At 50.6% G+C, this 26296-nt stretch overlaps 8 protein-coding genes across 8 annotated transcripts; 5 read left to right on the top strand and 3 right to left on the bottom strand.

Annotated features, from left to right (window-relative positions):
* Nucleotides 1-1068: 1068 nt before the first annotated feature.
* MRS44_013159 (uncharacterized protein) lies at nt 1069-3277 on the top strand (the record flags this gene model as incomplete). Its single annotated transcript, XM_065616646.1, has 5 exons — nt 1069-1123; nt 1655-1876; nt 1956-2242; nt 2296-2742; nt 2798-3277. 5 exons carry the CDS (start codon nt 1069-1071, stop codon nt 3275-3277), a joined length of 1491 nt encoding a protein of 496 aa, XP_065472718.1.
* A 138-nt stretch (nt 3278-3415) lies between these two features.
* On the bottom strand, nt 3416-4079 carry MRS44_013158 (uncharacterized protein; the record flags this gene model as incomplete). Its single annotated transcript, XM_065616645.1, has 2 exons — nt 3416-3650; nt 3712-4079. 2 exons carry the CDS (start codon nt 4077-4079, stop codon nt 3416-3418), a joined length of 603 nt encoding a protein of 200 aa, XP_065472717.1.
* A 386-nt stretch (nt 4080-4465) lies between these two features.
* MRS44_013157 (uncharacterized protein) lies at nt 4466-6524 on the top strand (the record flags this gene model as incomplete). Its single annotated transcript, XM_065616644.1, has 11 exons — nt 4466-4589; nt 4648-4738; nt 4786-5009; nt 5067-5208; nt 5261-5455; nt 5510-5700; nt 5749-5811; nt 5862-6009; nt 6076-6191; nt 6262-6352; nt 6416-6524. 11 exons carry the CDS (start codon nt 4466-4468, stop codon nt 6522-6524), a joined length of 1494 nt encoding a protein of 497 aa, XP_065472716.1.
* A 395-nt stretch (nt 6525-6919) lies between these two features.
* MRS44_013156 (uncharacterized protein) lies at nt 6920-8483 on the bottom strand (the record flags this gene model as incomplete). Its single annotated transcript, XM_065616643.1, has 4 exons — nt 6920-7021; nt 7072-7877; nt 7948-8076; nt 8414-8483. 4 exons carry the CDS (start codon nt 8481-8483, stop codon nt 6920-6922), a joined length of 1107 nt encoding a protein of 368 aa, XP_065472715.1.
* Nucleotides 8484-8514: 31 nt separating this feature from the next.
* MRS44_013155 (uncharacterized protein) lies at nt 8515-9849 on the top strand (the record flags this gene model as incomplete). The annotated part of the gene is made up of 2 exons (XM_065616642.1): nt 8515-9017; nt 9198-9849. The coding sequence occupies 2 exons, from the start codon at nt 8515-8517 to the stop codon at nt 9847-9849; spliced, it is 1155 nt and encodes a 384-aa protein (XP_065472714.1).
* Nucleotides 9850-13191: 3342 nt separating this feature from the next.
* MRS44_013154 (uncharacterized protein) lies at nt 13192-13605 on the top strand (the record flags this gene model as incomplete). Its single annotated transcript, XM_065616641.1, has 1 exon — nt 13192-13605. The coding sequence occupies one exon, from the start codon at nt 13192-13194 to the stop codon at nt 13603-13605; it is 414 nt and encodes a 137-aa protein (XP_065472713.1).
* A 737-nt stretch (nt 13606-14342) lies between these two features.
* On the top strand, nt 14343-18809 carry MRS44_013153 (uncharacterized protein; the record flags this gene model as incomplete). The annotated part of the gene is made up of 1 exon (XM_065616640.1): nt 14343-18809. The coding sequence occupies one exon, from the start codon at nt 14343-14345 to the stop codon at nt 18807-18809; it is 4467 nt and encodes a 1488-aa protein (XP_065472712.1).
* Nucleotides 18810-19228: 419 nt separating this feature from the next.
* MRS44_013152 (uncharacterized protein) lies at nt 19229-24753 on the bottom strand (the record flags this gene model as incomplete). Its single annotated transcript, XM_065616639.1, has 5 exons — nt 19229-19936; nt 20064-20404; nt 20469-21001; nt 21341-24120; nt 24169-24753. 5 exons carry the CDS (start codon nt 24751-24753, stop codon nt 19229-19231), a joined length of 4947 nt encoding a protein of 1648 aa, XP_065472711.1.
* Nucleotides 24754-26296: the final 1543 nt, after the last annotated feature.

Raw genomic sequence — 26296 nt, 5'->3', positions numbered from 1 at the left:
CAAAATAGGCAGGAACTCGACGTAAATGTGGAGCTACCAGCCCTCCTCACACGAGCGCTGATTGGACAATACGTTTTCCAAATGAATTCAAATATCCAAATAAATCTGGGCGTCCCGATTTGATTTGATTTGGGACAAATTTGGTTTGATTTGAATAGATTTAAATTTTATTTCTTTGTTTGCAACCCTCATTATGGATGTGAATCCACAGTGTGGAAAGGATTTCCGCATAGAGAGAGAGGCGATTGTCTAGAGGTTCGCAGAATGCGTCCGGAATAGGCTAGCTTTTCTTGGCACATGGGAGGAGCAGGAGGATGGAGCATAGCTTGCTACCTACATGGCTGACTGTTGCAAAAGCAGCCCTGTCGGCGCCGAGCTATGTGGGGATATTCATGCGTAGCATCCTGGTAAAAACTAAGATACAGACGCACAAACGCCGCCGAAGCGTCCTTGGAGCTTGAGCCGTTGCTTAGCCTAGATTCACTAACATCATCTGCCTCTGACCGCTCAATTTTCCCTAGTGGAGAATGTCCCAGGCCTCCTGCAGCTTTGTCAGGCCACCGAAGACTTACACCGGCAGTAGCTTTATCGACCCCGTCGCCAAGACGACTTCTAGGCAGTCCCAGCACACCTAATGCGCGAATTGCGGGTTACTAAGATCCAGGTAATCCTCCAAGGAATGCGCCAAAACTCACCCAACCCCGGCAGAACGGCCGACGCCAACCCTGACGCCTATCGTAAGCACCGAGATCGAATACGATGGTGACAATGGTACATTACGCCCATGATTAGAGAGGGGCAACCACGTAAGATTCGCTAAGCCTATTCTAGAAGCGCCCAATACTCGAGATGCAATACGTCCGCCAAGCCCTAGTAACTGCTCGGCCAAACTTAGAATCAATTGGCCATCGTATCGTATGGATGTTTCTTTCGATTTTGAGTGTGCCGAGTACAAGTAAGGGGCCGGACTCTCCACAGCCACGAACGACCGAGATTCCTGAATTCTCAATTTTCCGCTGTTCCAGCACAACTACCCCCGCGCGGGATTTCGACCTTCAAGCGTCCAGTATGCGGGCTCAGCTCAAGCATGGCCGACTCTACCCCGTCAAGCAGCTTGCTCTCGGTAAGTTCCAGCCCTTCCGCATCCGGCATTAATGATCCCCACATACTGCCAAGGTGACTGGCATGCTCCAGATGCACAACGGTTGATGGATCTCGGTAGTGTAGGACATGTAAGCTAAAAAGGTATGCTTTTGCGTTTTTACCCTCGGTTGTAAACTTGTTCACCACTGGCAGGTCCGTTGCAATCGGATTATTCCCACCTGTGACAGGTGTAAGGCCCACGGGCTCGAGTGTAGCTATCCTGAGCGGGCCAAAAGGAGATCTAGAACAGGGGCCGTCGCCCGCCTAGTGTAAGGTTGCCGCTTCGAGTCCGACTTCCAAGATTCTGACGGTCAATCTGAGCTCAGGCCATTTAACAGCTCCCTGTCAGTAATACTCGAGCGGCTGAAAAAGCTTGAGCAGCATGTCATCAGCTTCGATGGTTTGCCGCGTGGGCAGAATATCGAGTCAGGAGCATCGCGGGTTGATGAATCATCATCGCAAACAAGAGCTGAGTTGCTGCATGAAGCTCTATGTTCTGATATTGTCTCAGCTTCAAGTCCATCATTTTCCACAGCTGCGAGTATTCCAACCCCAGGCATTAATATGCCCCAGACATATGACTTGACAAATCCATTCGCAAACAATGACATCACAAAAGCGCTCATGGATGCTATCTCTCAAGTCCAGAAGTTCAGACTTCAAGACATTGCGAAGTCTGCTATAACGGCCCGAATCACCTTACCAACTCCGCTACTGAGAAGTTGGATTCACAGTACGTCTCACATCTTTCCCGTGGGGCCGTTTCACTATCATCCGCGAAAGGTTCGCTGACAATAGCATGACTTGTCTAGACTACTTCGCACATGTGCGCACCGAGTCATTCCTCACTCTCGTGGATTCGAGGTTGATCAAGATGCTTCCCGACATCATCGACATGCCTCATGTGCACCTGGATGCGGGTATAATCGTTGTCTATCATACCATTCTATATCATGGTTGTGTGTTACCTGCAGCCTTCGTCGATGCTAATGATGCCAAATACGCTCGGCAAATCTATCTATGCTGTCTGCGGGCGCTCCCAAACTGGCAACGAGAAGCAAGGGGCACCATGACTGATTTTGTCGCTGCTACCTTAATGGTGTGTATATCGCGCTACCTCGTGGAAGATTTCCGACTTAACTGTTTCCTCAGGCCCGGGCGGCAGCAGAGTGCTTCGACTATGAGATGAGTTGGCAAATGTATAAGTTGGCGTGCGAGTACGCCACTGGACTCAACATGCATAAGCTTGACAGTGAAGATGATCTCCCAGACTCAGACCAGTCCAAGGTTGATGAAGATAGAAAGGGTTTGTGGGAGCTGATCCAACTAGATCTATTCTTCCGATTACTCTACAACAAGCCGCCAACCCTCACTTCTTCCATGAGCAACTGGCGTGTCAATTTTCCATGGCTATCAGCCAACTCTCAACCAAACATGCACGCAATACCAACAATGACGTTTTTAGTGGGCTCTCGAATTACGCTCACCCTTATCCAGTTTTTCAAGCTGCTGGAAGAGGAGGGACATGATGCGCATGTCCTTCCTAAGGTTCAAAAACTGTGCGAGGATATTAACCATTTGTTCCAAGATTGGCAGCTCGTAAGCACCTTGGACTAGCCAATCCTAATCCTGAAGAGTTATTGACAACATACAGGAACAGTGGCTTCAACAGGACCAAGACAATGACATCTATTGGTGGATGGTTGCCGACGTCTTTTTGATGGGATATACGTGCATCATCTTTATGCTCCGAAAGCTTAACAATCACCCGCACACCTCTCCCAGCGCCTCATGTTTCAAAAGCTATTCCCCACCATCGACTCTGATAATCAACGCATCGCGAAAGATTCTAGACATCATCTACCGGCTTCTGACTAGGTATCCAGTTGCGGAAACCATGTCTATGATGGTGGGCTTTTTCCAGGCTTTTATCCCCTACGGTTTCGTGGCCAATAATGTCTTGAGATCACCCAATCCTAGAGATTTTGTCTCTGACTTGGAGTTGCTAGAGCGGGTTGCTGAGAGGATCATTGCACTTTCTGAAGTTGAGACGGATTTTAAACCTATTGCACGAGCTCTGCAGCGTTCAAACAACGAGGTACGGGAATGGGTAAACGTGAGGGGAGTTGCCTAGTCGCAATGCAACATAGGTGGAATAAAATTGTATAAAAAAAGACAAAATAACTATCACTCTTCAAGGTGTACTGTAGGTCATCGATACCAAGGGTATAAGGATTGGTGGCGGGTCAAGCACCAGAAGAACGAATGTTACCTATTGGCCCGCAACCACGATGAACGGCTGGATCGCCCTGCCTTCCGCATTGATCGCCTGAATGACTGTAACCCATTCCCGGTTTCCAGGCTGCACTGATTTCGGATTTCCACGCCTTTCTGCGCCTGTAACAACCATTCCGCTTGCAATGAGGCCCATCATAAAGCCAGTCTCATCAAAGTTATAGATGTCGGCTAGGTTGATACCATACTTCGCGATTGTGTTCTCCACAAGCCTGAACCAATCGCGAATAATGGTTGGATCTTCGCATTTAGCTCTTTGGTAGTCGTATTTACGAAAAAAAACGCGTCTTGAGCTCCTCGTGCCGCTTGACGAAGTTGGAAGCCCAGCGCTTGCCGACAGGTGACGCGTCGCAGTCAGCGAGCAGCCGGTTGGCCATTTCTTCAACACCACGCAGTCGCGGGGGAAATCCTCGCGAATCCAGGTCGAGAATGAACTGAACAATGATCTGTTCCTCTAGATCAGACAGTCGACGCGATGGGTTGATCCAATCGCGTCGAGATTGAATGCCCTTCCGCCGGCGACGTAGCCTATGCTCATTGACTTCATAGATGCCAGCAGCGCCTCGGACACTTAGTTTTGGGTCATTTTGAAGGGCTTGAAGGGCAAGGAGGGTTTTTGCCTCAGTATTTGATTGTGACATGCTTGGTGGTAGAGATTTGATTAATGAAGTGAAAAGTTAGGTGGAAGAGGGAAAAGTGCGACGCATGGTTGGATGCGACGCATGGGTGACATATACGTTAAAGAAGATATAAAAAAGATGAATGAGATTTCCCTGATGACCTAGGTCCCGTCTCCCGAGTCAAGAGGGCTGCTCAAAGCAAGGGTCTTTTCAGGGACCTGTTAGGCCCTAGCAGCATGTGGCTGCCATTTTGGCGCAGAGAAAAATTTTCCTTAACGTGGGGCTAACAGCCCGTGTCAAGGAAAATTTTTTACAGGAGAGAGTTGGAAGGATTTAAGTGTCTGGATACCTACGCTCTCCAGGTTGCATCTTCACTCAACTCTTACAAGAGCTTTCGAATAGTCAATATGACTTGGTCAGATGCTGTAGGCCGCTTGGCCTTTGCAAAGAAACATGACAGGACTCCAGAGGAGCGTGCCTTTGTTCGCAGGCTGGACTTGTTCCTCATGACATTCGGATGCATTTCCCAGGGTAAACCAACCCGTTTTCAACCTTATATTCTACCCCCCAACTCATGCTTCGTGTCCAGTCATCAAGTTCTTGGATCAGACAAACATCACATCCGCGTATGTGAGCGGCATGAAGGAAGATCTTGAACTGTTTGGGAATGAGCTGAATTTGTGAGTGAAACAAGCGCGATACTGGAGCATCCACTGACCACAGCCAGCTTCACGACCTACTTCAACATCGGCTACTGCATCATGCTCATTCCCTCTCAAATCATACTGACCTACGTGCGGCCAAGCCTGTGGCTTTCGACCCTCGAGATAGCTTGGGGCGTCATCACTGGTCTCATTGCAATTGTCCACAATGAGAAGCAGATTTATGCACTCCGGTTTGTCCTCGGTCTACTGGAGAGCAGCGCGTGGCCGGGAATGATCACCTTGCTGAGTGAGTGGCCCTTCCTTCTGGCCTTATATGCGACATAAGCTGACTATTAGTTCTCAGTGCTCTGGTATACTCCCTCTGAACTGGCAAAACGAATGGGATTCTACCACTCTGCGCGGGCAGTTGGTGGTATGATGTCTGGGGCGCTTCAGGTTGCAATCTTGAACACTCTTGACGGGCACAGCGGTCTCCCAGGTTGGAGGTAAGGAAGCCTTCTCCACGGTTCAGACAGCAACTAATGGCAATATCCACAGATGGCTTTTCATCATCAACGCCATCATGACCATCGTGCTTGGATTCTTCGGCTACGTCATGCTTCCTGATACGCCCAAGAGTCCGAACCCTTGGGCAAAGTGGTGGTTCAATGATACCCATGCTCAAATCGCCATGAAAAGACTTGAGCGACACGGTCGAGTTGAATCCAGAAGGATCACTTGGGCAGCGTCCAAGTAAGCATGGCCCACATACGACAAACTCAGTCCACCACTAACAGATGCGTCTAGGCGAGCGGCTCGGATGTGGATTACTTATTATATCCCCGTCTACTGGGTCGTCAGCGGAATGAGCGCTGGAGCATTGGGATACTTCAATGTCTTCCTCCGATTATTGGTTAATGGCCAAGGCCAGCCTGTCTGGACAAAGACGCAGGTCAATGCAATCCCCATTGGTGGAGGTGCTATCCAAGTCGTTTGCAGTACGTCTATCCCTTCACCCGGGTAACTTCTTCTGACTCTTGATCAAGTTTGGTTTTGGTGCATTCTGTCAGATCTGCTGCAGGTTCGATGGCAGCTTATCGTCACTCAGAGTGAGATATCCGCTCCTACACTCGTAACTGGCCTGTATTAACACAGTCAGGTTGCATCGGTCTGATCCCAGCCATCATTATGACGATTTGGACGAGGAACGCCGACAGTGTGCCTATCAGCGCAGCTTATGCGAGCTACTTCATGACTTACATGGTCCAAGCCTCGGGTCTCATCCTTCTGGCCTGGTTTACCGACATGTGAGTCCCTTAGTCTGGATATGCGTCCTTGAGGTTGATGATGAGTCTAATCTGCGTACATAATAGGTTCCCAGGGGAGCCCGAGGCTCGGGCCCTGATCGTTGGAATCTCGGTTGTCGCCATTTACGCTGTTGACGCTGGCAGCCAAGTATCTGTTTGGCCAGCAACCCAAGCACCGTACTGTATGTATTATCAAACACCCTTTCTGGCTAAGAGAGGCCATGAACGAACTCTAACTGTCTCTCTTACCAGATAAAACGGGTTGGGTTGTCATGCTCTCAATGTGGACTGCAGGCATTATCCTTATCATCACTCTGCATTTGATCGACAAACGATATGTTACGTTCGTACTTCCCTCCTCAATGGCCGGTTGTAAATGTTTTCTAACAAATCATCCCATACCTAGACCGAAGCGAATCGCCGCTTCCGAGCCCATCCAGACCGTGGAGTCTGAGAATGACTTGGATGGATCTGATAAGAACGAGAAGCGTGTTCAAGTCAGTAGCTTGGCGTAGCGGAGTTGGAAGACCTCCTGGAATAACCTAAGCTTGTTCGAGACACGGTCTTCGCTGAAGTGGCGATATCAGGGAGGTGATGGCAAATAACACACTGCACAACAAGAGTAGATGATCAACCCGTGCAGTAGCCGGAAAAATCTGTCATTTGCAGTCGCAATTACATCCAGGCTCCCTTCCATCAATCTTTTAGTCCAGGCCATGTCTCAGACAGCCACCTATTCGCGCTCACGATCCTAGACCAATAAACGTCACAGACCGACTCTTCGCGGAGCTAACATCAGCACTTGTGAGATAACATAGAGCAAGGGCACATAGATATTATTGGTAGCCACTGCCTGGAGACAATTCACAGTTTGTAGCTACAAACTACCCACAATGCCATACCCAACTCCCTATCCTCCACCCATCTTCCTCCTGAAATGACTGGTAAAGTCTGGTCTTGCCGTTTGCAGGATGTCAACGCAGTTGGCAAGCGCGATGTTGATCAGAGTGCCCTGCTCATATTAGATAAGGACTACTTGAGGCGTGAAGAAGAGTCACTTACGGTAGCAGCTCCAGTGTTGCAGCGGTAAGCATTGCCGCCCTTGCATTCCTCTCCGAGAACCTGGACAGCGCAGGCGAGAAGACCAGTGCAGCAGACCTGCTGGTTCTCAACAGAGCAAACCTTGTTGGTGGTGGTGGTGGTGGTGTTACCGTTGTTGGAACCGCCGGGGATGCCGGCACGGCCACTGCCTTCATCACCACCAAGGATGAGCAGACCAAGAGCAGGTGCTGCGGTGACGGCAGCGGCCATGGCGAGGACGGAAGCGAGAGTGAAGAACTGCATGGTGAAGATGGGTGGTAAAGATTGGATAAGACGAGCGAGTCGTATCATATATAACTGTGGTAGCCATCTGGTATCGTTGTCCAAAATAACATCCAATGGCTTTCTGGCTTTGAGTTTGGGGTCAGTTGACTTGAAGGCTTCTTGTTGAATATTGCGAAGCATGCCAGTCAACAAGTCAGATCTGTGGATAGCTACCACAAGATTGTGCAATTTGCCTGCTGGCCCCTTCTTGCGCCAAATCAAGTGTTCTGCTTCAGTAAGAGGCTCTGCCCCTGATATCCGCCGCTCAAAAGCGTCAGCATCGTGCCCAAATAGAACGGCTTTGGCGGAGAGGTTCAAGGTATGCCCAAAACAGCGTCCTCGCCTGCGGGCCCTTACGAAGCCGAGCTCTCCACCAATAATCTCCATGGCGGTATCATTGTTTTTCGCGTTGTCAAGCGTGAAATAGCCAACCTTGTCTTGGATCTGATATGATTCAATTATGTCGAGGATTTCGGCGGCGATATTAGGCAGTGTGCCTGGCGCTAACTTCGGGGAGCCCAAGCGTAATCTTGCAAGGCTTGTTGTTTTCGTCCCTAAAGAAGCAACAGATACCATATAAGGCATATCGGTTTCCAGACCGCCAGCCGTCGAAGGACATGTGGACAAGGCCAGGCGCCTTGCTCAAGGCCTCTATGACCTTCTGCTTGTGTTGTTCGAATGTGGCGACGATCTTTTCTCGAACTGTTGTGTGGGTAATATTGGCTTTACGTGCCGAAACTGACGGGTTTAAGTAATCGAAGATAGCATGGAGTCAGGGTGGTCATCAATTCCACCTTCCACTCCACATTTTCAATTTTGTGGAAGTTGAAGTCACGTGCGTCAATTCCATCAACTCCATTTCACCTTCAGGTTGATGGGCTCAATTCCATCTAGATGCCTTCAACGTTGACCACTGGTTGAAACCGTCAAGGAATGGCGGTGGTTCCGGGTAGCATCTGCAGCCCCCACGAGACACGTCGGCTAGACTTTGTCGCTGGTACTTCTTGCCCCTCAACTTTTGTGCACGTGCCAACTGTACCCAGTACTAGGGGCTCGCGAACGCGTCTCGACTCGTCGTCGTCGCGCCTTAGGTCCTCCAGCAAAAACATTATGTGCGTCCCGTTCCTTCCTGGGATCCAAATGGACGCCAACGTACCTATCAAGCGCCGGCAGCCTTCGGACTGCAACGCATCCAGTGCCACGCTTATCAACTTGGATGCTTTGCCAGACGATTGGAAAATCTTCCCATGGAACAAGTTCCCGGGTTTTTCGATTTCTGAACGTGTTGGCAGGCAGACCTCGTGGGTCTGGCAGCATGGCTTTGACATTCAAGCCCGCGATTCTCCCACAAAGCGGAAATGGGTTTGCGGACCTTGCCTCCAGAAGCCTAAGCCCAAGACAACGGACTTCTCTGCTGTTGGCACACAGAATATCGAGAAGCATCTATTCAGGGAGCACGGACTTGTCGACGAGTCCGGGAAGAGGAAGCCGCCCGCTCTTTGGAAGGGAATGCAGGAGAAGACTCCCTCAAGGAACATCGTGGAGATGCTGAATCTTGACACTTCAGACCCCAAAGAGCAAGCTATCGCGAACGCTCTTATCCAACGTTTCGATAGGGACCACTTCCAGAGACTGCTACTCGAGTGAGTGGTCGACGCCAACATCTCCTTTCGCCAGCCCGAGCGCTGTCGACTTCGACGCATATTCGAATACCTGAATCCATCGGTCGCAGCGACGAATGCCCATATTTCCCACAACACTGTGCGAAAGCGAATTGTCGACCTTCATCTCCAACACAAGGCGCACATAATTGACTACCTGAGGAAGGTCCCAGGTCAAATCCATATTGCGTTCGATGGCTGGCGCTCCAGGAACCGGCACGCTCTATATGGCATAGTCTGTTTTTACATCGATAACAACGGAGCACCGTCGAAGCTGGTCCTTGGCCTGCCGGAGCTGAAGATTTCGCACTCTGGGGAGAACATTGCAGCGCAGATCCTGGAGATCCTAGAGAGCTACGAGATTCTTGACAGGGTGGGGTATATCACACTGGACAACGCTGCCAATATGGACACAGCCGCGGAGGAGATTGCGGAAGCGCTGGGCTTGGATCCGAAGAAACGGAGAGTGCGATGCTTCGGCCACGTGCTGAACTTGGTGGTTAAAGTCCTGTTATTTGGGCATAAGGCTGAGGCTTTCGAAGCCGAGGTTGATGGGGAGCCTGGTTTTGATGCCATCCAGCACGAAATCTGGCGAAAGAAAGGCCCCGTCGGCAAGCTTCACAATCTGGTTCACTGGATCCATCGGTCCGACAAGCTGACGTATCGACTTCGTGCTCTTCAGGAAGAGTTCTTTCAACACTCTGACAGTCCGAAGACTCGAGCAAGGAAACCTTTGGACGTTGTCCGCGATAACCAGACTCGCTGGTTGTCGACGCTCTACATGATGCGGCGCGGCCTTAAGCAGAGCTCCTAATAGTCCAGACCAAAAACTGTACTATTAGTCCAAACTGCAGTCCAGACTAATAGTCCACAGACTATTGGTCCAGTTTGCGTCTCTCGGGCTAAACTGACGGTCCAGTCCGCGTCTCTCGGACTTGGCTGACAGTCCAGTCTACGTCTCTCGGACTGGACGGATGGTTCAGTCTGACTTCTACCAGACCGACCAGTAGTCCAGTCCGAGGGTCGCAGACTAACGGTCTGACTATTAGTCCGTCCCAAGATTCGGGGTGACTCAGGCAACGTCTTTCCAAATCTGTGGCCTGCTGCAGAGTGCCAATTCAACAACTACGCGATCCAACGCGTCCAACGTGTGACACGCGTTTGGTAAAAACTTCGACGCAGTGCAACGACATGTTAGCCGGTACAGCCCAGCACAGCGTTAATCTATGGCATACCAAGTACCTTGCAACTGAAACCATCGGCCGAACAAGATCCCAGAATTACATGTTTCGACCTGTTCAACAGCATCCTAATTTTATTGCTTTGAAATGGCTACCTGGACCTGCGCCAAGGCCAAAATACACCCCTGGACCGATGTGCCAGCGACCGCAGATCCCCCGCATACCTTCTCGTGGATGCTCAACTTCCGAGCCCCCGTCAACCATACGTGCGCAAGCCGAATAACGAACTCAAGAATCAATTCTAATCAGACACCAAGCTGCCGCGAGAAGAGCGCGAAACCGGCGCGGGTGGAACAGTGCAACGACGATCCAAGGTTTTTCGTGAAGCATGACGGGATGGCGCCAGGCGGGCAGTTTCACGGTGGCCCCCAGACGGAGGAATCGGTTGGTTGCTGAGCGCAGGGAGTGAGATCTCAGACGAGTTGGGCCACAGATGGAGGATCCAACGCCTCCAACGATTGGAAGTAGTTCGTTGATTACGCACCCTGCGGCTTCGCCCGAATGGCTACCGAAAGTCATGTCTGGCTATTTGTACTCATTCACTCTCTCGTGTCCAGAATGGTCTGAGAGAAAGTCGTCTGCTACATAATCTCTGTGCGCACCACCATCGAAGTCGCCAGATAATTCTCTCCCACGGTGTTCTGTCATCACCACCCTTGTTGTCTACTTGCCATCTCCTGAATCATGTCTTCTATCCTGGATTTCTCTGAGACTGCCAGTGCTATTGGCAGCGTCAGCCACCTGGATGATTCTGAACTTACAGTAGCCACCCGTGCGCTGACACCATCGTCTTCGTCAACTCCTACTGCTACATACCAAAATCAACTTTAGTAGAGTTGATTTATTTTGCCCCACTTCACAGGGGGTAGAGTTGATTTATGCCGGGGGGTAGAGTTGAATTTCAGAAAATCACTCTACAGGTCAACAGGGGGGGTAGAGTTGATATTTACCAGGGGTAGAGTTCATTTAAGCAAGGGGTAGAGTTGAATTTATGATTGGCCATAAACCTTGCCATCCAATTGAGGCGCGTCATACGCGAGGAACGCTGGTACGCGTCGCCTGGGGCTCGTCGTGATTATTTAAGGGGAGGAACCGCAATCTGAAAGAAATTGGAATTTTTAACTGTGGCACTTTAACTTTTCGATCACCACTGCGCCACGACGATGAGTTTTATCATAGAACGAGGCTCGTCTAGTGCCATCTACCCGTTCATTCTACTTCTTGAATACAAACTCCTTGTGTGCCAGTTGTGCCAGTTTGGGTGTGTTGCAGATGAAGTTGCCACGCACTTGCGAACACGACATGACGACATAGACCCGGAAAGTCGGCGCAAGCTGGTGGAAACCATACAAAAATTGCCCCATGTGTTACAAAATCAGTCTCAGCTGGATCAGCTGCAGTATCCACCACCGACAATCGAGCCCATTGCTTGTCTCGGCGCACCGAAGCCGGATGGACTAAAGTGTCGAGCATGCGGCCTCATCTTACGTCAGGTTCAGAAAATTCAAGCTCATTGTGCCAAAGCCCATCAATGGGTCAATCCAAGGTGCAGAGGACGACCATCAAAGGGATGCCCAATACCTCCCACTGAATTGCCGTGGATCGAAAACATCACATGCCAACGCTTTTTCCCTTCCAGGGCGGGCAGCAGATGGTTTGAAGTCAGTCAAAATACCAGTCGGCAGAGAAAGAAGAAGAAGAAGTCGCAAGCGAAGGCAGCTTCCTCAAAGCCGCAGGCGACGATTCAAAGTCTTCCCCTAGAAGCGTCCGTCCACCTGAGACAGATATTGGAACGAGAAGAGGGATACCGGGACGCCATGAATCAGCCACGTATAACCAGCAAGGATTCAGGCAGTGAAACTTTCGCAGCTACAAGTCTCTGGTTGGAGAGAACTCAATGGCCCTCTACGTACCAAAACGCTCGGCGAGACATATTACGGGTGTTGACCAGACTACCAAACCGGCAATCCCTGACGACAGATTATATTTTGGGTCAGGGAACCCTTGAGGGCGACGCCGACTTTACAAGCCCACACGAGGACGAACAGAAGATATCATGTATTATGGGAGCATTGGACTCGGTCATAGATCGTTGCGAGGATACGGTTCGCCACACCAGCCGTACCCTTCTCTGCTGGCTGCTCAGCTCACGACTTCAAACCCCCCGGGAAATACCCTTCGGTCTCGTGGCAGAGAGGAATACCGAGCTCAGATACAGGCAGATTGAGAAAAAACTCTTGGCCTTCACTTTTCGGACGTACCGAATGCCAAGCAATGCTCGACAAGAAATTGCAGACATCAGGCTGAATTCGACACTCTCCGGTCGACTAGAGCAGATCTGGAACCATAGAGTCTGGGACCTATTTGACACGTCGAAGGGGCTCTGGCCTAGACGTGCAAAGGGCGGATTTTGGACTCGAACGTCAGTTAGGGTTAGCTAGCTAGGCTAGGGAAAAGAAAAAGAAAGGAAAGAAAAGAAAGAGGAAAGAAATAAGAATTAAAAACATTCAAAATTAAATTTTAAAAGACAAATGTTGAGGGTTAAATGATGTTTCGTATGCTTCATTTCCACAAGACATCGTTGGCGTAGAACAACCCTACTCAAGAATGTACGCCAGAAACGCAGTGTGTTTCCCCTTTCTGACCAATTAGCGTCTAGAATTTCCGCCCCGTATTTCCCCCTCTAGAAACGCACTGCGTTTCTCACAGAGCGCCAATAAAATCAGAAAACCTAAAACGCGAAACGCGTCGCGTTTCCGTCTTCTGACCCCTGTTGAATTTAATGACTTCGCTACTCCAGAACTAAACAACAACATTCATCATCATCCACTATATTCGCATACCTATCCTCTCTATATATAATATCTCCTTAGCTTCTACCTATTCATTCTATCTATCATATAGGTCTAGTGGTAATGGCCCGCTTCTCTATCGACGAGAATGGGAATGACCAGCAAGAACAACATAGCTATCCCACTCTACCCCTGGCAAAGCTGCAGAAGCTCGAGACGCTCAGTCTTTATTACAACCTGCCGGAAGCAGCCATCATATGTACCAAGTGCGGCTTTGCTCTCAGTCCTAAACGTGCATCGGAGCATCCGGGCAAGAAGCACGGCATTGCTAGGTCTGCTCGGCATGGTCTCAAGCCCTTCCTATCGTCGTTGAATCTCCCAGATCCAGACGCCTTGGCCCTACTGTACACACACAAGTCTATTACGCCCGGTAGGCCAGGCCCAAAGGGCTCTGAAGCTAAAAATACATACGCCACTCTAGTTCTTGCCTTGATCTCGCCAAGCCCTTGTGGATCTCGCCTTGTTCTTTTGGTCTAGTCATCGCTCTTCTTCTTGGTCCTCGTGAAGGTTAGTAGCAAGTCAACTTGAAGCCCAATTCCTCCAAGTGTTCAGTTTCCTATTTTCGGCGGCTGAAGCAGTGCCTGCTTTTGATTGTGCGAGGGGTTTATTAAGTCCGAAGGACTTCTATTACGACGATAACTTCTTACCACGACAACTTGAATTGAAAAAGCTCCACTCGACGTGGATTGGTCAGATGCGTCTCCACTCAACATGGACTGGTGTCATGGCGGGTGCACGGTCTTTGCTGTCGGCCTGCCAACGAACGCGTGTCGCCAACGCGCAGTCCTTCCTCATTCTCATTCTTCCTCATCAAAACGTCCCTCCAATCTAACATCCTCATGGCTGATTCTATCCCATTACCGAAGGTTTGCAGGAATTGCAAGCAGATGAAACCGGCAGATCAATTCATTTCGAAGACGAAGTCCTCCATAACATGTGGAAGACTTACGGCTAACTGTCTCGACTGCAGGAATCGGCAAGCCTCACTCGCCTCTAAGCGTACTGCGGAACAAGCTGAGTTATCCCCAATACGTCGAGAAGGACTGCCATTGATAGACTTGCAACTATGCACACCAATTCACTCACAAGGGTCTATTTTGCTGGGGACACCAATTGCGACGTCAACACGAGCAGGCGCGCCGGTGACTTCCCGACCAGGTTCCTTGATTGCTTCTCAAGAAGGCGTACGACTTGGAACTCCGATCGAATCTCCGATGTCGAGCCCTTCTATTTGGCCAAGACCAGCCCGGGAAAGACACTCCCGCCCACCTGTGCAGCTGCAGCAGTCGGCTATTGAACGCCCGGGCATGGAACCTCGAGATTTCGAGCTCGCAGATCCTAATTGGACGCGTGATCTGTCGCATTGCCCGTTGTCTGACAGAGATAAGGAGCTATTGGAGAAGTTCTGGACGGAGCTGGAAAACGACCGGATGGAAAACTGCGTCCGCTGTCAGGAGACATGGTTCGACATGGGCTTGAAAGACGGCGTTTGCAAGCGTTGCATAGCCAAGGATAAGACCAAACAGGAGGATGAGCCTCTGTTTTTTTCGGCCGAAAATCAGTTGGATTTTGGCTCGATCCCCGCATTCCTCCCTCAGTTGACAAGAATAGAAGAGATGCTAATCGCTCGAGTTCATGTGTTCGTGAACGTCATGCAGGTCCGGGGCCAGCAATACAAGTATCGTGGCCATATCGTGCACTTTCTCCGCGATGTTGGCAAGGTGTATCGCCAACTTCCTCTTCTACCCTCTGAACTAGATGTTATCCTGCTACGCCCTCCGAATGCAAGCGAGCATGCCCACCTTGACCGCCAATTCAGACGCCAGTTCCGCGTACGCCGTCGCTGTCTACAGGCGTGGCTGGATTTCCTGCGTCATAGCCACCCGGGTTACCGAGATATTACCGTCTGCCAGAAGCGGATATTAGTGCTACCCGAAGACGGTGATGTGCTTGATGAGGTTGCTGCTGTAGATGTTACTGATCCTCTTTCAACTGATTTGGGTGTCACGGAGAATGACGACGTTGAGCCGGATGAGGTTGACCAGTCTGCAGTGCCAGATCTGCTACCAGAGGATACCGAGATGGAAGCACTACATTCGCACATTCTCGGCGAAGAGCGCGATGAACCGATCCCTGTACGACCGTCAACACAACATCAGCTTGAAATGCCAGATATTCGGAGGACACCAATCAATGAGTTTAACCGATCACAAGCGCTCCTGTCCCTGGCCTTTCCCACACTATTCCCTCGTGGTCAAGCCGATTTCGTCGAGCCGAGGTTGCGGCCCATCAAGTATGCAGACTACATACAGCATGCCCTACGATGGCATGATGGCAGATTTGCCCGCCATCCCACTTTCCGGTTTGTGGTTTTCAACACGCTGATGCGAGCACAGGCGCGGGCCAAAAGCAGCTATTTCGTCAAGCAACACCAGCAAAGGCAGGGTCCAATAACGCGGGATGATCTACTGAGGGCTTTCCAGGACGCTGAATCGGCAGAAGCGCAGCAGTTGCTCAATTCGATCAACCGCCAGACAGCGCAGCTTCGCGGGACACGGCCTTATTGGTACCAAAAGCGTCGAGAGCTTGAATCTTATGCCTACAACCTCGACTGTCCTGGAGCCTTTATTACTTTCACCCCGGCAGACTTACATTGGAGGAGCCTCTATCAGCATCTGCCCCAGTTCCGAGACTGGCAAGAGTTGCCCGAGCAACAACGAATGGGCATGTCCAGCAAGCTTCTTAGGGACAATCCACATATTGCAGCTTGGCACTTCTACAGGCGGTTTGGTCTATTCAGGGATATTGTTCTGAAGCGGAAATTCAACGTGACTGATTATTGGAACAGGTATGAATGGCAGGGCCGCGGAAGTAGCCATTGCCATGGCCTATTCTGGATGGACGGTGCGCCCAGTGTTGAGCTGGGGAACGAGCATACACGTAAGGAGTTTGTCCGTATCTGGGGGTCCCATGTGACAGCTCTCAATCCCGAGCCAGCTCGAGTGCAGCAGCAAGGAGAAGGCAACCCCCTGGCCATAAATCCCTTGCGGTATCCCCTGACGTTCCAATGGCTCTCGCAGGTTTTGAACCGTTGCCAACGCCACCATTGCAGTGAGACATACTGCCTACGGAAGAAGAAGGATTCAGGGGAGATCTCTTGCCGCTTTTTCTTTCCACGGGATACGAGAGATACGGCCGACGTTGTTCGGCGACAGGGACAGTCTTACTTTTCCTTCGAGGCGGCCAGGAACGACAGCCTGATGAATCACTACAACCGGTGCCTCAGTCTTGGCTGGTTAGCCAACATTGATATATCCCCCTGCACCAGCCTTCAGGCTGTGATCAATTATGCAGCCAAGTATTGCAGTAAGATGGAGAAGCGGACCGACAGCTATGCCAGCCTCGGGCGGCAAATCTTGCCCCACGTCTCGCACCATAACCCTCTTCTATCTTTTGCCTCGCGTCTAATGAACAAATTGCTTGCGGAGAGGGATTTCTCGGGGCAAGAGATCTGTCACATCTTGCTCAACTGCGAGTTGCAGGAGGGCACTCGTGTTGTCAGAGCTGTTGATTGCCGTCCATACGAGCAGCAGGGACGGTCTCTCCGCCTCCAGGGTGATCATGACGACGGTGAGGTCGTTGGGGTATATGACAAGTATCTTTCTCGCCCTAACCTTCATGAAGAACTCACCTATCTTGACTTTCTAGCCAACTGGAATACAAGCAAGAGGGACGGGACAAAGTGGACACGTTGGGGTCGTCAAGCCAAGCCTCGTGTTCTATACTGCTTCCCGCGGTATAACTCTAGCCGTCAGCATGACCAATACGGTGATTTTTGCCGCGTCAAGCTGATGCTGGCCCATCCACATCGCGATCCCAACCAACTGCGCAAGATCAACGGCGTTGAGTACGCCTCTTACGCATCTGCCGCCGAATTCTGTTACGGAAACCACCAACACCCTGACGATTACTACGGCACACCTGACGCGGAGGAACGCCGGCCGGATCCGGATGAGTTCGAGCAAGAATATCACGAACCTGACCTTGTGGAGGAGGACTGGCTCGAGCTTGCCCGCCAGCTCCCCGACTGCCCACCAAGCCAGGAGGCAATAGATCTTCTTGGCAGACGGGATATCGACATCCAATACGATTGGACACCCCACATCGGCCGCTATGGTGACCCAGCAATCATTCAAGGCGACTATTGGCGCCGTCAGATTGAGCAACATCGTCTCGATATGGATGTTGAAGACCTGCTTTTAGAGGTCCGCGATACGCTCAACCCAGAGCAGCGGATAGTATACGATACCTTTATTGGACACTTCCAAAGCGGCAGCGAAGAGCAGATTCTGCTCCAAGTTGACGGTGGTGGCGGGACAGGCAAGTCCTACATGATCAAGGTTCTGTCTTCGCATCTTCAGAGGCTCGCTGGTGGGCGGCCCAGTCCGATCTGGAGAGCTGCACCCACGGGTGTTGCAAGCAACCAGATCATGGGGACGACCCTACACTCTCTCCTCCGGCTACCTGTTGATAGGGCTTTTGCAGAGCTATCGCCAGCAGATGCTAATGCTATCCAGAAGAAGCTGCGGGACGTTCGGTATCTCGTAATCGATGAAAAGAGTATGCTGGGTCTGCGCCAACTTTCGTGGGTTGACAAACGCCTCCGCCAAGTCTTTCCCGACAGAGCAGCCGACTTATTTGGTGGCATGAGCATCATCCTCGTTGGTGACTTCTTCCAGCTGCCGCCGGTTGCGAACAAGCCCCTCTACTTTGATGGGCCACTCAAGGACCTGCATGAGATCTCTGGCCAGATAGCGTATAGGGCATTCAGCCACACCGTCTTCTTGAAGAAGATCGAGAGGCAGCAGGGCGATGACCAGACTGGTTTTCGTCTCGCGCTTGAAGAACTGCGCGGTCTGAAGTTATCCGTCGAATCATGGAAACTTCTGAGCCAGCGCGTGCAGGTCAAGCTAAGCCAGTGCGAGGTAGATAAGTTCGATGCTGCTCTCCGGATCTACAGCAAGAAAGCTCGTGTCAATGAGTACAACTACGAGCACCTCATCCATCTGAAGCAGCCAGCAATCCAGGCCATGGCCGAGAACATCGGTAATGGTGCTGATAAGGCAACATCTGAACAGGCTGGCAACCTGGTTGGCCAGTTTCCGGTATGTATCGGTGCTCGTCTCATGCTGACCCAGAACATCTGGCAGCCAGCCGGTCTGGTTAACGGGGCACAGGGGACAGTGTATGATATCGGTTGGGCCCCCGGCGCTGATACACTTCGTGACCCGCCGTGTGTCATTATGATGGTGATGGATAAGTATACCGGGCCGCCTTATCTAACCACCGGTGACGGGCGTGAGGTAGTACCCATAACCCCCGTGAGGCGAGACTTCTTTCTTGGGACATCTGCCTGCACACGAAAACAGTTTCCGCTTATAGTATCGTATGCCATTACGGTTCACAAGTCACAGAGCATCACGGTGGACAAGATGGTGACGGATCTGTCTGAACGGGACTTTCAGACAGGGCTTAGCTATGTTGCGGTGTCGAGGGTCAAGATGCTAGAGGGGTTAATGATCGATGCCCCATTTGAACGGGCATCTCTCTGCTATGAGAAGCTACCTGATGGCAAGAATAGTTCCACGAGGCTAACACGCCTGAGGCTATATAAGTCCTAACCGATTAGTAGGTGTTTTGATGAAGGTCCGCGACTAGGACCGGCGGAGGCAACAGCAACTTGATCAGCCCCTTTTCCATCCTCTTTTTTCTTAAAATCTTAACGATATCCAGAGTTAGCAACATTAGCAGTACAGCATGAAATTTCATCCTAGGCAATCCTCCACAACATAGAGATACATCCTTCGGACTTTATTACGCCCTCCCCACCTCCGGTGAGGGTGTCACCATATTTTAGTTAGTATTGGTAGATTGGTGGGTTAGTACCATGCACAACCACTCTTTCGCCATACCCACTCTTTCGCCACGCAAAAAAAAAAAACACCACCAAAACTCATCAACTTTACTTACACAGAACTTGACCAAAATGAGGGATGTGTGTAAAATCTTTAATCTCATAAATAATAATAAAATTCCTACATCAAATCCTGAGTTTTTTGATAACCCTTCCTGATCGCGTGGTTGGTTGATGGGACATGGTTTCTTCTCTGACTTCGATGACCGAGCCAGCCTCCGATTCTGACTCCTCCTCGCCTGAACAGACAGATTCCACCACAACAGGCATGTTTTGGGTCTCTTCTCCGGCTATGGCTTCTCCACCAGCTAGAGTCTCACCAAGAGTCATAAAACGTTTGTTAGGATTCGGCACCGCCTTCCTCTTCTTCCCTCTCTTCAGGCGAGCCAATTCCTCCTCTAGGCTAGCAATCCTCGCAGTATGCGCCGCTACCGTCTGCTGTTGAGCCTCAAAGCCCTTGGCTATTACGTTATACCGTCTTCGTGTCTTTGGTGATTTGTTCAGCCCAAGATCGCGAATTTGGCGGCTCGTCTGTGGTGTATCGTCCAAGTCAAAATACGGCCTGGGTTCGGGAGTCGCTCTTGGGCTGCCATTTGGCCTATCTTGTTGGATTTCTGGGTGTCGCAGCGCTTTGGTACGTGAGATCGGCCAATTCCCAGTAACCCTCCAGCCGGAGAGTATGTTCTTCTCAGTCATTCCAACTCGACGAGCCTTGGCGTAGGCCCTGATGAAATTGACCTTATCCATTGGAGTGGAATCAGTCAGTGAAGCGAACTTTTCCAACTCTCGTCGATATGCGGCTTTGGAGGCATTGAATACTCCATTGTCCAGCGGCTGGAGCCCATGAGAGCAGTGTGCTAGCAGATAGCAACAATAAACGTTGTTCAAAAAGCACGTGGCCATCCATTCATCCTTCCGTCGCTCAGTAGTGATCTTGAGCTGAAGAAAACGAAGAACATACCGTTGCATGACTCCCATGACCATCTAAAATGATCAGTCTCGCGTCAGAGTCGTCGGCAGGCCTGGTCTGGGGCAGATAGACTCTTTCAAGCCATTCAACGCCAATGTGGTCGTCAGTCCACCCGTTAGGCGAAGTTATGTAATACCAGTCTGCTATCTTCTTGAATTCCTCAAGAAACCACTGTTTCTGGAGTTCTTTCCCCTTGAAGATTATGCCAGGGATTAAGGCGCGGCCGTCAGCAGTGACAGCTTCGATAAATGAAGTCCAGTTTCGAGTTTGTGGTCCCTTGAGAAATGCCTTCCGCCTTGGGTCCGCGCTTCCAACAACCAGGCTATCTAAGCCTAAATAAAAAGGATTAGTAAGTCAAATTTCAAGCACTGACAAGGTATACAGATAGATGCTTACCGAAACCAGTCATAATACCCCCTTCGTCAACGTTGACGGTGTTTTCAGGCTTGATCCAGCCATACTGGCCCTCCCTGATATCAAAGTACCAGTGAACTGCCTTGGGTGTGAAAGAGTCGAACCTTTTAGCTTCTTGGCGTCTACCCATCTTGGTCTTGAGGTCTGCACGGCGATTGATAAATCTGGCCACCCAATTGCGTCCTAACTCGGGATGTTCGCCCTGCTGTCTCAACAAGCCCATGACGCAAGCGCGGATCTGATCGTGGGACGGAGCATAGCCTAAGGATTCCTGACGGAGTATCCAGAAAGTCAGTCTGTCCTCTTGATTCTTGGATAAACGCCGGCGAGGCTGAATCTGCTCTTTCACGGCTCCCCGGCCGTTAAGTCTGTCGATGAGAGTCCCTCGGGGCACTCCCCGTCTCTGAGCGGCTTGAGAGGGTGAAAAGCCATTATCAGTAATATCCAATATAGCCTCAGCCATGTCGTCCTCTGTATATTCCCATCGAGGCCGCGAGATAGGCATTTTTTTGTCGCTGTCAAAGACAAAGACCAAAAAACACGAGAAAGAGCGGTGAGGAGCTTGGTGATTAAACTGACAATATTTCAATAGCATGGCCTGCTTATATCGCGTACCCCGCACAGCCTTACAGAGTCAAAACAATTACCTCCAATCATTTCTATAATCAATAGAGGTAACTTCTTTTAGGCAAATATTTATTTTGGCTAACTTTCGTGTAAGTGAAATTGACGAGTTTTGGTGGTGCTTTTTTTGTTTTGCGTGGCGAAAGAGTGGGGGTGTCGAAAGGGTGGTTGTGCATGGTACTGGGTGTCCTCCCAAGCATTCTTGTGAGAACCCAACCTCAGCCTCTCACCAGTCCCAACATAATCTTCGCTTGGCCTCCCTTCCATCTTCATCGAAATCAAGTGTTCCGCTTCGCTTCAGACAAAGTGCAGGGACACTGTCACCTGGCGGTGGCTCTTCGTCGCGTAGGGCTCGATCAATCAGATGTTGATACCTGTCCAGTGGCCACGATGCCTTGTGGGCGCATGCCAAGATCTTTTTGAGCAATTTGGCGAGAAAGAGACGCTGTGGCTTCTGGTCAAAGGCATCAACTAGATCCAGCTTTGCCTCGAGACGGCCAAAGATAACCTCGTGGTGTCCCTGGGCAGGTTCCGCGGCAGTTGTACGCGTGAAGGAATCAAACCCAGCAAAGTCGATCGTGGAGAATTCAACGAGAGTCTGGTCCAAGCCAGAGGGTCGAGACTCATTACGAGAATTCTCACTGCTATCAAAACTAGCCCCTCCTTGGATGAACGAGTCCAGTGCTTTGAAGTACATTTCTTCAGCTCGGTCGTGCCATTCCATGTCGAAAGCAGCGGCCACGAACAAAGTGAAGGCAGGGGCAACGTTAACAGAGTCCAACCAGATCCTAGCCTGGGGATTGGCACCAAAATCCAGGAATACCTGCACCAACCCGTGTTCGATCGCGTCTTGGAACTTGGGGCCGGCTCTTGTCCATCGCGTTGAAGATCCTTTTGGGAGAATCTCCGACAGGAACTTCTCCCATATCGTGATCATGTGCATCGAGCCCGCGGTCAGTTCGTTTGGGCTCGACCCAGCTTTGAGCACGTACTCGAGCTTTTGACGACTTGCAATCGGCCATGTTGTGTGTGACAGGGTTGGAGTCCATAGCACCATGGATATCGGTGACTGGCTGAAGATAGAGAGAAAGCTTGGTTCTGCCATAAGCTTCCTGGAAAGATAACCCATCAAAGGCAGGTCAAGGGCAATTATCCGAATCAGTCCAGAAACGTTTTCAGATGTCTCCAGAAGATGCCCAACAAGTGTTGGTTTAATATCCCTGGCCATGTCGGCCAGTCTAAGGTCCATCTCATTGACAAGCGAGTCCAAGGTCGTTTTGGGAACTTCAGCGTCCAGTTCAAGGTATGAAGCATATCTGAGGGCTGTGCGAACTCCCAGGTAGAGCGGGCTTTCGCAGAAAGCGAGATCTTGTAGCCCGCTCTCTTCAAACAGCATAAAGTTTCCGCCTTCAAGATTGGATAGCTTGAGCCACGCTACATAGGCTTTTAGTATCGACAATCCAGTATTGAAATATCTTGGACGTTTTGATTCGAGAAAATCTGACATTTCTCGAGTTCTGAGAAACTCCCCTACTGTTCGGTGGAGGAACTGAATCTTTCCCAGTTGCTCCTCCAGAAGTCCACGACACCACCCCCTGAGTCGACGGACAATTTGTTTGTGTCGCGCTTTCAACTGATCCTGGTGGTCATCTGGATTCGTGTTGTTTTCTTGGTCCAAGGGATGTCGGAAGTAGTCTGGATCTTCGTATTCGTCACCAATAAAGCTGTATATCATGGAATCCAGCGGTTCTCTTGCATAGAGTGCCACTTGGAGTGCGCCCGCCATTTTCTCATGGTAGAAGCTTGAAACAGACTCCAAAATTTGCTTGAAGAATGCTTCTAGCTCCATCGGTAAGCCCAAAAGCCTCTTCTCCAGGTCAGTGAAGCTATCATCGTTGGCCAGACCCTCCCTGAGGAGCCTTGTCACGAGGAAAACCCAAAGAAAGACCCCTTGGGCTCTCGTCACAACTGTTGTAGCTAGGGAGCCGGCTTTCTTTGTCTGTGATTCCAATGACTTCCAGCGTGGGTGCCGATGAAGCCTATATTGAGTGTAGAGCAATATGTCGTCCCATGTTAGCTCATGAATGAAGATTCTTGACGCTGGATCTTGGCCAAATGCGTCGTTGAACTCATTCCATGGCCTGCTCGACAAGCAGAGCTTGATGTCTCGACTCGAGATTGTCGTGAGATATTCGCAGAAATCGCTGTGGTCGCCGTTGGCGCTGTCGTATTCGTCCAGTCCGTCGATGAAGAAGCAGAACCTGAAAGGTGTGTCGGGCTGCTCCGAGATTCGTGATAGAGTAGCTCGTAGCTCACTCTTTGTCCATTTCTCTCCATGTGGTACCTCTCCTGACCATCGAGAAGGACAAACACTCTGAATTAACTGTGGACAACATCTGAACACATCGTACAGGAGCGTCTGTAGAAGCCCGACCAGTGACTTCTGCATCTCGGACCCTGAGCTCCAGAAGTAGCAACTGGAAATAATGACTCGACGTGGATGAGCCCATCGTGAAAGTGCTTCTACTGTCCTCTGGTGATCTGCAACAAATTTCATAAAGGTCGACTTGCCCGACCCAGGCTTCCCGGAAACCCAGAATACTCCGCTGCCGTGCTCAAGCCACTTTAGAAGCTTCGTCTGAGACTCTCGCTGCTTTGTACTTAGGTGCGTTTCCTGATCGCTTGGGGGTGTAAAGACCCATTGGAAGGTTTCATGGTGCGCGTCACAGATGGCGTTGTGGCGGAATTGTCTCGTCTTGAAGCTCAGTGATCGTATGATATCAAGCTCCTTACGCACCCTAGCCTCAGACAGTGAAGACTGGCGCATCATTTTCTCCAGAGTGTCGATCTCATCTTTGAACGCTTCGGCACTCGGAGAGAATTTTCTCCCCTTTTCGATATTTCTCAGTGTGTTTTGCATGTCCGAGAGCTGCTCCGAGTATCTCGCGCCCAAAAGTTGACTCTCTCTCCGCAGCGCAGCCAACTCTCGAGATGCTGAGTGTGGTAGATACTACGACACGTTAGAATTTTGCATGTATGTGGGCAACGTGGTCGTTACATACTTGGATATGCGAGCCATGGTGGCAATCAAAATAGCCTGAGACCGCTTGAGCCTCTCGTCTACTCTCTGGATTTCATCCTTCTTCCAGATCATTTTGATTGCCACTTTGAAGCTTTTGGTTAAAGATCCGACACCACTCTCTGGCTTTAGCTTTGAGAGGAGGGAGAGAATGAGGGCGGAGTCCTGTTCGCAACTCTTGACGACATCCTGAAGAGTAGAGTACACGTTTTGCAATTCCGGCAAGGTATTGCCCATGCGTAATTCGACTTCACTTGTACCATCAAGAACGCCTGTATGACCTCCTTGCGCAAGTGGATTGAAGGTGGGTGCAGCGTGATATGTGTCGGTGGTGGTTGTTTGAGAACTTGTTGCGGCTTGATCTCTGGACACTTTCTGGGATGCTTGGTTCAGATTCTGGCAAAGTCTTTGTAGCTGGGAATAAACAGTGCCCAAGTTGGAGATGTATGCGGAGGCGTCGCTTGCTGAGTCGTAGATGTCTGCGGTGGCGGATATCAATTGTGAGGCAAAGGTAACAAACTGGGCACTGGCACTCGCGATGCCAAGAGCCGAAACGGGGTCCATGGTGAGTTAAAGCTTGGTATGGGACGAAATATTCAACAAAGGCGGACAAGACTGGGCTCCTGGATGGGTATTATGAGCCACGGTAAAGATCGGGGAAGACGCATTTTCAAGCCGGTAGTCTGCCTTGCGAGTGCCCATGTGTCCGATATCCCGCCTTGAAAAACCATTGGAGCTGATTGATGCATTGCCCAACGACCACCTGCACGTTGAATGCAGCCCGTCGCCTGCCTGTCACATTATAGGTACTCAGCCACTCTGCCTCAGCTGATCACCTCATAACGGTAAAAGTGGCAGTACCGAAAATGCGCCTGTAGTAGCAAAATAGCCGATTTTGACAGGCCGGCTTCGTGGCCGCTGGGTCTCCTCTTGACGATCTCAACATTCTTGTTGAGTAAACCGGACTGAGAGGGTGTCGGACGCGTCGTCTGCTCGAAGTGACGTCGTAACGATTCCAGTTTCTCGCGGCGACGATCCTTGGGGCGTGCCTGTTCACCTTCGTAACTGGGCTCCATTTATAGCACCAGGAAAAGTAGTGCGGAAGAGGGAGAACAGAAGTAAAAGGGCAGAGGGAGGGAGGGAGGGAGGGAGGGAGAGGAAGGGAGGGGGTCAGCCGAACCCCTCACCTTCTGTCGTTAGCACTGGTTACATCACAGAGGACCAACAGGGGTGAAAGCGCGAACTGGATTATTGACCCCGCACTATCGCAACCCCTCGGGCTGACTTTCAAGGCAGCAACACTGGGCTGGCATAATCTGACCTGTGCGGGGTGAATGAGTCACTGAGCCAACAAACTAATTACAGGTTATCCCCGTATCGCCGAGAAGCTCATGATGTGGCAACCAATCTAGGTATTTGTGTTAGAGTTCGTCTTGGTTGGTCTTCGTCCAGCCATTGCTGAGTTTCTTTTTCTATAGCTAGTTGACCCTACTGTACGCAGTCGTGCTAGTAATTCGCTCAATTACACAGAAACCAGTCCGTGCACGTTACCGGGTCGACCATGCACGCGTCGCGTCTTCCTGTATTTCATTTAATTACAACACTGGCGAGTTTGGCGACAGTGGCGCTCGGGCCAGCCGCCACGCTCTGCCGTAGAGCACGTAAGATACATCACGTGCAACTCAGAATTACCCCGCCAACTGCAGGGTAAGATAACGAAACTGCGGAAACAAACATTCTCATCCATCGCAGACTGCCCATCGCGCGTTTGGACATGGACATTCATGCCTGGCTAGAGAATGTCGGAGTCAGTCGCCATTGCGCAGTTGCAGGTTCTCGGACCATCAAGCGACGACGCCTCAATCCGCCGACACCCGAAACTTCCATTACATCTGGTAGCAAGGCTTCACCAAACATGCCCAATACACCCATCTTAGGAGTGTGAAAGCGTGCTAACCTGATTAGGAAATTGTAACACTCGCACCAATAGTATACTAACCCAGAATAGGAAAATGTAACGCTCAACCGCACTTTGTTCCCGATGGCCTTCGAGGTCATCAAGTTTAACCGTGTAATACAACAGCAACATAGATCTGAAACAGAAAAG

This window comes from Fusarium solani, assembly GCF_023522795.1.
Source record: "Fusarium solani strain SB1 chromosome Unknown bctg00000009, whole genome shotgun sequence".
NCBI lineage: Eukaryota > Fungi > Ascomycota > Sordariomycetes > Hypocreales > Nectriaceae > Fusarium > Fusarium solani.
Note: the sequence above shows the minus strand (reverse complement) of the source record. Positions and strands in the feature narration are given on the sequence as shown.